Genomic DNA, 12,309 nt, shown 5'->3' with positions numbered 1-12,309 from the left:
TTTTGGGATTTTTGGGGGCCTTTCTTAATTGATTTTGAGCTCCGGAGGAATTTTCAAATTAAAGGGATTTTTCGGGCATTTTGGAGAATAATGCCGAATTTTGGAAAATTGAAAATTATGAGTTTTTCCTCCAAATTTGGTAAAATCAATGGGTTGATTGAAATGGTGAAATTTATGGAGCCCAGTAAAATTCTTGGATAGAAGAAGAATTTAAAATAAATAAGAAAATGACAATTGATCGTCTGAATGAGATTTCTTTTTAGCCAAGTGCGGTGTGGTTTAAGCCTAATTCTGTTAGTGAATCCTGGGGTTAAGGGAAGGGAATGACAAGCCTAGTTTCCACCTAGAGCGTTTCGTGTTGAAACCTAGTCCGCCATTCGCCAAAAGCGGGGCAGGTGGGCAATTCGGGTAATTGTTCACAAGTGACACCAGTAAGTGGGAACGGGGCGTCACACTCTTAGGTTTCATTTGTGGATGGTTTGTTGCTTACGTTTTTGTCTCCTTTGTTTCGAGCATATCCTTTCTATTTTATTGCATCGGGTTTGAACATGATGGCTTTCGTGCGTGGGAAATGGCTTGCATATCATATTCTTCTACTTTGTCACACAACATCACATGGTTGGTGGCTTACATCTCATATTTCCTTGCTTTGAGCATATCCCGCCTATATATATATATATATATATATGCATCTCTGTCTTGTATTTTGTGGTTAGTTAGTGGGACTAGAATTTGAACATAACGATTAGCGGCTTGTTGGTGGAACATCACGATGATCGAGGGGGGGCAATCCAGTGCCCAGAGGTGGGGCCGTGCCTAGAGGTGAGGCGTGAGGGGTTGGACCATGATCACGTGCCCAAATGTAGGGCTTAGCCTAGAAATGAGGCTGAGATGTTTGACATGAGTGCCGACAGGGATGATGGTGACTCAAGGAGGTTTTAAATTGACATGATATTCTGATATTTGTACTTATTTCTGCATATTTCCTGGCTTAATTGCTTAATGCTCTTGCATGCATGATTTTCTTTCTTGTACCACTTACTTAGATGTAACAATCTAACTCGGGTGTTTCATACTCCTGAGATATTCAACGTCCTTGGTATATTAGACATGACAGGTGATCCAAGTTCCAATTCAAGTAAGGGTAAAGAAGTGGTGCTTGGTTAGCTTTGAGTCTTGCAGTTAGCTCTGGATTTTATTCCATTATGTACCCTTGTAGTTCAAATTATGTATTGTAAATAGCAGCTAGGATACTCAAGGTTATAAGAGGTGTGTGTGAGTGTACTACGATTGTTGTACCTATAGTGACATGTTGTGTTTTTTTCTAGAGTATTGAAAGTCTTATACATTACTTGTACTTGTAAAGGAAATTCAGTGGAAACCCTTTTATTAAGTTTTAGTTAAGTTTGCAGATTCGATCTAGCGCTTTCGTAAATTAAGGGTTTCCAATAACGCCTGAGGTTATTATTAGCATATAACGAATATTTTATTGCTTCATTATGTATATGAAAAGTGGGGCGTTACAACTAGTGTACTGGTTACTTTGGAAGGACTCCCCATCGGAGGCTATGCCACAATAAAAAGAATTGATACTAGTGTATGCAAAAAAAAAAAAAGGAAAATGAAAAAGTAAAAAGCAACAAGTGCAATATTTTAAGTTATTCTAATATATTTAATAATAAAAAATATTACATTGGTTTGTCAATAGCGGGGCTGAGAGGCTAAAGAGACTATAACTAAGGGTAGGTTTCAAATTTGAATATATTTAATTTAAGTTTTTTTAATATATAATTAGATAAGAAAAGATAAGGTAATATCAAACATAAAGTGTAATAAATGTATCTTATTTTCAAATAAAATACATTTATTATACATTGTTTTCAGTCATAAAACACTTTCATTAATTGATAAAACTAGTGGATTACCCATGTGATGCATGGATATCGTAAAAAAAAAAACAAATCGTTAAAGCGAAAGTTGTATAATTTAGTAATTATAATAAATGAAAACCACAATAAATAAGTAAAAAATAAACAAAATAATCGTGTTACAATCATGAGAATACAACAAAATGATTATAAATTTTGAAAGATTTCCTTATATACATTCAAGGGTAGACAAATAATAAAAAGTACATAACTCTATCCCGAAACCATATAGAAAATAAACCTAAATTAACATGTAATACAATAAGTAATGCGTAAAAAAATACAAAAATTACACGATAACAGGAAAAAAAATAAATAAAAGATAACCAACCTCTTTATTCTAAAATATGCATTCAATGGTAGACATTTTTTTTTTAATTTTCACATGTATTTGTCTCATATGTGCGTGCCACACGAACCCTCAATGCCTAATTTTTTCTAGTTGTATTCATATCACTCACTTCATAGAATAGTGGTGCTATGTTACACCAGAAGACCAAACTGGATAAAAAAATACGGTTAAAATTTACTAAATAAAAGTAAAGAAGAAGAGAAAATTTAAGAAGAAGAATTGAGAAAGGAGAAGAGAAGAAATGAAAGTGTTGAACGGGAATGAAGAGGAAGAAGAAAGAGAGATATTTGTTTTATTCTATTAATTTTTCTTTCTTCAAATTCTTCAATTTCTCTCAATTTATCAAATCACATGTCACCATTAAGTTTCTCTTTTTTTCCCACGCTTTGCCACACAATCTGAATCTTACTTAACATAATTTTCAAAACACAAATTTAATTTGTATTTAATTTCTCCAAGTCCAACATATAGCACATCTTCGGAGTAGACCAATGGAAAAAAGGAGAATTAAATAAATGACAATAATCAATTAAGTTGAAAAATAAAATTATGACATTTAAAATTATAAAAAATAAATTTAAATTAATTAAATTGTATGTAAAATAAAGATAATTTAAATAATCAATTAATTATATAAATAATAATAATCAAATTTTCAAAATTGATTATTCAACCTTATATATTTCTCTTAATAATTAATTACCACATTGAAGATAGGTCAAATTATTAAAGAAGTAAAAAAAAAGTTAAAAAATAAGATTATAACATTTAAGTTATATTTAAAATTATACGAAAATAAATTTAAATTAATTAAACTATATATAAAATAAAGATAATTTAAATAATAAATTAATTATATAAATGGTAATAATCAAATTTTCAAAATTGATTATTCATGATTTTACATGTTTAACAATCAATTACCACATTTAAGACAGGTCAAATTTTAAGAAAATAATAAAAAAAAAGTTAAAAAGTAAAATTATAATATTTAAATTATATATAAAATTATAATATTTTAAATTATAAAAAATAAATTTAAATAATCAATTAATTATAAAAATAATAATAATCAAATTTTCAAAATTGATTATCCATATATGACTTTACATATTTTTCCTGACAATCAATTATCACATTTAAGACAGATCAAATTTTTAAGAAAGCAACAAAAAAATAAAGTTAAAAAATAAAATTATAATATTTAAGTTATATATAAAATATAACATTTAAAATTATAAGAAAATAAATTTAAATTAATTAAACTACATAAAATAAAGATAATTTAAATAAATAATTAATTATATAAATGATAGTAATCAAATTTTCAAAATTAATTATACATACATGACTTTACATATTTTTCCTAACAATCAATTAACACATTTAAGACATGTCACATTTTTAAGAAAACAACAAATAAAAATAAAGTTAAAAAATAAAATTATAACATTTAAGTTATATATAAAATTATAACATTTAAAAATATAAAAAAATAAATTTAAAATAATTAAACTATATATAAAATAAGAATAATTTAAATAATCAATTAATTATATAAATGATAATAATCAAATTTTCAAAATTGATTATCCATATATGACTTTACATATTTCTCCTAACAATCTATTACCACATTTAAGACAAATCAAATTTTTAAGAAAGCAACAAAAAAATAAAGTTAAAAAATAAAATTATAATATTTAAGTTATATATAAAATTATAACATTTAAAATTATAAGAAAATAAATTTAAATTAATTAAACTACATAAAATAAATATAATTTAAATAATTAATTAATTATATAAATGATAATAATCAAATTTTCAAAATTAATTATACATACATGACTTTACATATTTTTCCTACCAATCAATTACCACATTTAAGGCATGTCACATTTTTAAGAAAATAACAAATTAAACTATAAAAAAATAAAATTAAAAAGTAAAATTATAACATTTAGTTATATATAAAATTATAACATTTAAAATTATAAAAAAATAAATTTAAAATAGTTAAACTATATATAAAATAAAGATAATTTAAATAATCAATTAATTATATAAATAATAATAATCAAAATTTTAAAATTGATTATCCATACATGATTTTACATATTCCCTCTAGCAATTAATTATCACATTTAAGACATGTCACATTTTTAAGGAAGTAATAAAAAAAATAAAGTTAAAAAATAAAATTATAACATTTAAGTTATATATAAAATTATAACATTTAAAATTATAAAAAAATAAATTTAAATTAATTAAACTATATATAAAATAAAAAATTTACTTGGCAGTTGGTATTCGACGGTATTACCTGATATCTCAAGATTTCTCCCGATTTAAAAAAGTTTTATTTTTTTTAATTTATTTCAATTAATATTTTATATTAATATTTAAAAATTAATAATATAGATTAGATCTTGTCTCTTCATCTACCAGTATGCTTACACATTTTCCAAACTTTATTCAACCATAAAGAAATCATTTACGTGTTCCAAGAACTACATGTTTTTCACCAATTTAGACTTAATTAATGACCTATAAAAATTCTATTTCGGGTAAACAAAAAAAATTAAAAAATATAATAAAATATTAAAATAGTAATTGAAAATAGGAGGGAAAAATTTTGACGGCTGTTTTGTTATAATATATATATAGATTATACGAAAATAAATTTAAATTAATTAAACTATATATAAAATAAAGATAATTTAAATAATAAATTAATTATATAAATGGTAATAATCAAATTTTCAAAATTGATTATTCATGATTTTACATGTTTAACAATCAATTACCACATTTAAGACAGGTCAAATTTTAAGAAAATAATAAAAAAAAAGTTAAAAAGTAAAATTATAATATTTAAATTATATATAAAATTATAATATTTTAAATTATAAAAAATAAATTTAAATAATCAATTAATTATAAAAATAATAATAATCAAATTTTCAAAATTGATTATCCATATATGACTTTACATATTTTTCCTGACAATCAATTATCACATTTAAGACAGATCAAATTTTTAAGAAAGCAACAAAAAAATAAAGTTAAAAAATAAAATTATAATATTTAAGTTATATATAAAATATAACATTTAAAATTATAAGAAAATAAATTTAAATTAATTAAACTACATAAAATAAAGATAATTTAAATAAATAATTAATTATATAAATGATAGTAATCAAATTTTCAAAATTAATTATACATACATGACTTTACATATTTTTCCTAACAATCAATTAACACATTTAAGACATGTCACATTTTTAAGAAAACAACAAATAAAAATAAAGTTAAAAAATAAAATTATAACATTTAAGTTATATATAAAATTATAACATTTAAAAATATAAAAAAATAAATTTAAAATAATTAAACTATATATAAAATAAGAATAATTTAAATAATCAATTAATTATATAAATGATAATAATCAAATTTTCAAAATTGATTATCCATATATGACTTTACATATTTCTCCTAACAATCTATTACCACATTTAAGACAAATCAAATTTTTAAGAAAGCAACAAAAAAATAAAGTTAAAAAATAAAATTATAATATTTAAGTTATATATAAAATTATAACATTTAAAATTATAAGAAAATAAATTTAAATTAATTAAACTACATAAAATAAATATAATTTAAATAATTAATTAATTATATAAATGATAATAATCAAATTTTCAAAATTAATTATACATACATGACTTTACATATTTTTCCTACCAATCAATTACCACATTTAAGGCATGTCACATTTTTAAGAAAATAACAAATTAAACTATAAAAAAATAAAATTAAAAAGTAAAATTATAACATTTAGTTATATATAAAATTATAACATTTAAAATTATAAAAAAATAAATTTAAAATAGTTAAACTATATATAAAATAAAGATAATTTAAATAATCAATTAATTATATAAATAATAATAATCAAAATTTTAAAATTGATTATCCATACATGATTTTACATATTCCCTCTAGCAATTAATTATCACATTTAAGACATGTCACATTTTTAAGGAAGTAATAAAAAAAATAAAGTTAAAAAATAAAATTATAACATTTAAGTTATATATAAAATTATAACATTTAAAATTATAAAAAAATAAATTTAAATTAATTAAACTATATATAAAATAAAAAATTTACTTGGCAGTTGGTATTCGACGGTATTACCTGATATCTCAAGATTTCTCCCGATTTAAAAAAGTTTCATTTTTTTTAATTTATTTCAATTAATATTTTATATTAATATTTAAAAATTAATAATATAGATTAGATCTTGTCTCTTCATCTACCAGTATGCTTACACATTTTCCAAACTTTATTCAACCATAAAGAAATCATTTACGTGTTCCAAGAACTACATGTTTTTCACCAATTTAGACTTAATTAATGACCTATAAAAATTCTATTTCGGGTAAACAAAAAAAATTAAAAAATATAATAAAATATTAAAATAGTAATTGAAAATAGGAGGGAAAAATTTTGACGGCTGTTTTGTTATAATATATATATAGATATTACAAAATATAATATATTTATTATTGACTAATAAGAATGTCTTGTAGCTAAAATCAAACTTAGCATTTTCCAATACTATATTTAAAATTATATTATGATAAGATATGGGTAAGGGTGGGTAAGGGACTTTATCCTGGCTTGAAAGGTACCCAGAAGGCTCTAGAAAATACAAGAAGCGGCGCCGTTGAGTAATCATCCAGGCAGGTGAAGAAATTATATGAGGCCGAGCCAAGTGATAACACAATAAAATAAAATAAAAATGGCATTTCTCAGGTCAGTGGCATCCACAGTCACAACAGCCGTTGCGCTCACCGCTCTCCCAGCTGCCTTCTTGGCTCAAGCAGCTTCTTCTTCTTCTTCCTCTTCTTCTTCTTCTTCTTTGTCATCTCGCATCTCCAAAACCCTAGCTTTTCCCTCTCGGTCCTGCAATTCAATCATCGGACACAATCGATTGGTCCTTGTCAGTACCTTCACTGTCCCGCCCTCAGCCATCCATATGGACGCCCCCACGTCTCAGGTAATTTTCATCTCTGTCTGTCTGTCTGTCTCTCTCTCTCTCTCTCTCATATGCATATGTATACAGATTTCAATTGAACTAATGAGATTCGTTGATTTGATTAGCAAAACTATTCGGCGTTGCCGGAGTTACTGGTGAGTTCCAGTCTTCGCCCGTTTTACGTCTGTGGGGTGTCGTTCATCGAGGATTTCGGTTGTTATTTTGAGATTTTGATTTTGATTTGATGCAGACGGAGTATATGGTGGATATGAAGTGTGATGGTTGTGTTAACGCGGTGAGGAATAAGTTGGAGACCATTGATGGTGGGTGGATAGAGTACTTGGCAGATTAATTTGGTCATTTCTTACAGATAATGGCTATACTGTTCGTTATTTAATGCTTGTCAATGTTTTGTGTTCACTGGTATTATTACGTAGGAGTTAAGAATGTGGAAGTGGATTTGAGCAATCAAGTGGTTAGGATACTCGGGTCCTCACCTGTGAAGACCATGACTGAAGCTTTGGAGCAGACAGGTAGAAAGGCTCGATTGATTGGGCAAGGGGTTCCAGAAGGTTCGTTCTTTTCTCCTTCCTCTGGTCAGGACTAATGTTTTTCTATAGAATTCATTTTTCCATTGTACTAAGGTTTGTACGTGAAGTTCTTAGTTTCCATGCAATCAATTAGCTTGACATGTGATGTTAAAGTATTATCTAAAAGTTACATGTCCTGCTACGGATAAAGGGAAGAGAGTGGGGGCGGCAGTCCAATGAACAATTCTTTCAACTTCAAACTTTAACATTACACAGATTTCATGCAAGGAGAACTTGTTTGTATTCTGAAACTAGGTCAAAATGGAGCAACCTAATGGCTGGACCAAGACCTACTTTAAGGATATACAGCTGGGAGGTTATAATGATTCGCTACTATTCTAGTTGATAAGAGCAAGAGGAATGGTAGTTGTACTAGTGTGAATTACTCTTGCAATGGTACACTGAAGTGGGGTTTGACTAGCTTGAGAGATGTTTGCTGAATTTTCGAGAACATGTACATGCCTACGTTTTGTTTCTTATTGTTGTTGATAGAATTTCCTTTTGCGAAACTAAGCAGCAATTTAGAGTGGAAAACATTTTGATTTGTTTGTTTTTTTCATCAAAATCTTATTTCTCATTTATTGTGGTACTTGAGACTTAACTTTCTTTTAAACTAATTATTGAAAGAAACTATTGGTTGGAACTATATTTTATTTTTGACTTGTCCAAAACCTTATTCACATGTTGACTAATTCAGTAGTCTTGCTCTTCAACTTCTATTTCTGCTCAACGAGCTATCCCTTCATTTTTGCTAAGATTGGCTTTTAGTCAGATTCCAAAATTGAAATTTTATTCTGTAAATTGTATGGCTCCTTGATTATTTTTAGGCAACAAATTCTCAAATAGTTCACTGAACTCAATATAAAATTCCACCCTCTTTTACTTTGATTTTGATCTCTTCACCTTTCTCTTCCTACTTGTTTTTTCTCTCTCCTCTCTGTTGCTGGTTTAAGTTATTTTGCTGCTCCTGATGTCCCCATATTGAGTACACTTATGGGAAGTGTTGGTTGAATCTTGGGAGGTAGTCACCATAACCTGTTTCATCTATACACTATCTTTGAGGGGCAAAATCTACCTTTTATGACTGTCTTTGACAGAACTCAGGCAAAAATATTATGCTAATCTCTCCAAATTTTCCGACATTGGATATTGGGGTGCGGTGGGGGCGGGGGGGGCTATGAAACGGTGTCTCAACAATGAAGCACACTATAAAGAAATCAATCTTATCAACCAGCCAATTATGGTCCAATCAACAGTTGAGTAGTCCTTTTGATGCTCTACCTATCAACAATAACACAAACACTCATAATACGAAACTTCAGACCATCCATACAAGTGAATAACTTTTTAGGGAAAAAATGGTGTCAACTATGGGCATACACTTCAATAGTGATACTCTATCTCATTATAGATCTAATTTGTAGTTTTGTTGGAGAAATCGATTTGAATTGATTAGGACATCCCAATCAATCTCCTCTGAATGTGGGATTGGCTGTTAGAATCTTTCCATGTTTATTAGTTTCCTTTTGTATAGATTTGATTAGGTTTCCGTTCTTTATAGTTTCCTTCTTGTAATCTTTCCTATTTTGTAAATTTCTACGTGTAGGTATAGGGTGGTTTACCCTACAATGTAAGGATGAGAAAGATATTATAGCATTACAGCTTTGGTTACATGGTATCAGAGCCATCGTCCTAGGGAGTTATTACTAGTGTTCTAAAAGGCGCTAGGCGCTAATCAGGCACCAGGCTGGGGCCTAGCGCCTAGGGTGCCTAGGCGGGGCCTAGGCAAAGCCTAAAAAAATTTGATTTTTTTTTTAATTGAAGAAACTTGCAATAGAAACCTATATATATATAACCAATAACCTCACTTAATATTCAAAATAACAATAACATATCATGCCATAACTGCAAAATAATTACAAAATAATCAAATTAAAGCAATAAAATAGCAAAATAACTTTTATTTTATAATATAATGAAAACATAAATTATTTTCTGCAAAATAACCAATAACCTCATATAATTTTTTATTTTCAATCTTCTTCATCGTGTAAAAACACATATATTATATAATTAATAATAATTAAAACTAAATATATATCTAATACATAAATAGAACATAAAAATAAAATAAAATAAAAAATAAAAAACAGAAACAATGTAACAGAGAGAAAGAGAAACCAATAACTAGAGACTCAAAGAGAGAGAGAGGGGGGTTACGAAGGAGATGGAGCTCGCTGGTGGCGGAGATGGAGCTTGACGGCGAGGACATGGCGACGTTCAGGCAGCGAGGAGGACGCGAATGGCGTAGAGGCGGTGTTGATGAAACTTGACGGCGATAATGGAGCTGGAGGCAGCGATGGCGATGAGTACCGGCGAGCCGACGACATTGAGGCGGCAGCGGCCTTGGGGTGAGAGGGGGAGAGGCTGAGATACGAGATTAAGAAATAAAATACCCTAAAATTGGCTGATATATAAAGCAAAAACTTGGGTGGTCTAGGTGGTGTGGGCCGCTTAGGCGCCGCTACGGTCGATTAATCGGGCCGGCGCCTAGGAAGCCCGACTAGGGCATACTCGGGGCGGCCAGTGGCCACCTAGCGCCTAGGCGACGCCTAGAGCGAATTTTAGAACACTGGTTATTACCTCTAGCCTTCATTGCCGTCCATTTTTTCGGTCGGTCTCCTGCTGTCTTTGTCTCTCCTATCTTCATTGCCATAGCCTTCACACTGCTACCAATGTCCCTAGGGTTCCTGCCATTAAGCCTTTATCTTCGCATCATCTCTAGGTGTGTTTTTTTTGGTCGGCCTCAATCGCTAGTATGTCAGCGATTCCAAATCGAGAAGGTGTCCCCAACTGTCACCCTTGACCATTGCTCCTGACCAGTGTTCTAAAAGGCAGCCTAGGCGGCCGCCGAGGCGTTAGGCAGCCCCTGGCCGCCACGAATACAGGCAAATCGGCACCCTAGGTACCAGACGTGATCAATCGAGCCCAATCGACGCCTAGCAGCCTAGGCCGCCTGATTTTCGAGAACTTACAAACTTACCTTGGCCTTGATTTTTCTCTTGGCTCCAATTTCTGTGTTTGGATTTGTGTTCAGTATTTTCCCTTGGCCCCGATTTCTCACTCTCATCACTGCCGCCGCCGCTGCCGCCAATCGTCTCTTCGATTTCTCTCTCGTGGCGGCGGGTTTTTGTAGCCGGTCGGGTGGGGGCGACGGTGGTCTGAGCGGCGTTGGTGAGGTGGGCGACGGTGGTCCGCGGATGCAGGTTTGAGAGAGAGAGAGAGAGAGAGAGAGAATGAGTGAGAAGGTTGAAAATGGGGGCATCCGAGTACGCGCGAGGGGCGGGGGGGGAGGTATTTAGAAAAGAATGAAAAAAATAAATAAATAAATAAAAATTTTGATAAACCCTTCTCTAAGCTAATTTCTACAAGTAATATGTTATTATGTGTTTTTAAGTTATTCTCTACAATTACCCCAAGCATATTTTTTAGGCTCCGCCTAGGCGGCCTATGCACTAGGCCCCGGGTTGGCGCCCGACTAGCGTCTAGCGTCTTTTAGAACACTGCTCTTGACTGTTGACCATTGCTTGACCCTCGACCGTCGCCCGTTATCCTCAATCGATGACTGTCACTATCGTTTTGCTCTCTCGGGTTTCGGCGACCCAGATTGAGAAGGTGCCCTCAACAATTGCCCTCGATAGTGACTCTCAACCATTAATCGTTGCTTGACCCTTGCCCCCAGCTGTCGCTACTCATTCCATTCTCTTTGGTTTCGACGACTTGGTAAGTTCGGCCTCCTCTCCGGCGTTGCAGTGTCCCTGCTCTGGCAACCTCTTGATTCAGGCTTCCATCTTTGCTATTTGGACTCCTACAGTGTCGCAACTTCCTACTCCAGTTTGTTACAGTGTCCTTTCAATGAATCCATTCGTTTGGTGTTGATCTATTCATTGATCAATCACTTTCAGTTTTTGAAAGATGTTTTCAATCTTTGAAACTAGCAACCCTGGCCGCTCCTTGGTTGATCCTAACTTCGCTATGTTGACTGGAGTCACTCACAACATTGTAGCGAGCGACTTCTAGAATCTTAACCCATCCTATCGGTTAGATGGGAGAAACTACCTACAGTGGTCTCAAGTTGTAAGAACATTCTTGAAGGATAAAGGGAAGTTGAGTCATCTTGATGGAATGGGACCACCAAAAGAGGACCCGAGATTTGCAGCATGGGACGAGAACTCTGCAATTATGTCATGGTTGTTGTTGAATCTAGGACCGATTATTCACACAAGAACCATCACTTTCTCACAGCCAACCTTCACCTGATAGAAACAAAAGTAGAATAACAAAATTTAAAGTAAATCAAAGCAATAACAGAAAAGTAAAGAG

The 12,309-nt window shown here is 30.6% G+C and overlaps 1 protein-coding gene across 2 annotated transcripts in view; it reads left to right on the top strand.

The window, feature by feature from the left end:
• The first annotated feature begins 7,052 nt into the window (after nucleotides 1-7,052).
• LOC127812951 (copper chaperone for superoxide dismutase, chloroplastic/cytosolic) overlaps nucleotides 7,053-12,309 on the top strand; it is a 34,143-nt gene continuing 28,886 nt past the window's right edge. The window contains exons 1-4 of one of the 2 annotated variants that reach the window (XM_052353569.1): nucleotides 7,053-7,357; nucleotides 7,462-7,491; nucleotides 7,587-7,659; nucleotides 7,774-7,908. In XM_052353569.1, coding sequence (XP_052209529.1) covers nucleotides 7,100-7,357; nucleotides 7,462-7,491; nucleotides 7,587-7,659; nucleotides 7,774-7,908 — 496 coding nt within the window. In that variant the 5' untranslated portion in view covers nucleotides 7,053-7,099. The remainder of the gene's footprint in view (nucleotides 7,358-7,461; nucleotides 7,492-7,586; nucleotides 7,660-7,773; nucleotides 7,909-12,309) is intronic. The other variant, XM_052353570.1, reaches the window with a different exon arrangement.

The sequence above is a fragment of the Diospyros lotus genome, chromosome 11 (assembly GCF_014633365.1).
Source record: "Diospyros lotus cultivar Yz01 chromosome 11, ASM1463336v1, whole genome shotgun sequence".
NCBI lineage: Eukaryota > Viridiplantae > Streptophyta > Magnoliopsida > Ericales > Ebenaceae > Diospyros > Diospyros lotus.
The sequence above is the reverse complement of the archived record's forward strand: the minus strand, read 5'-3'. Positions and strand labels throughout refer to the sequence as shown.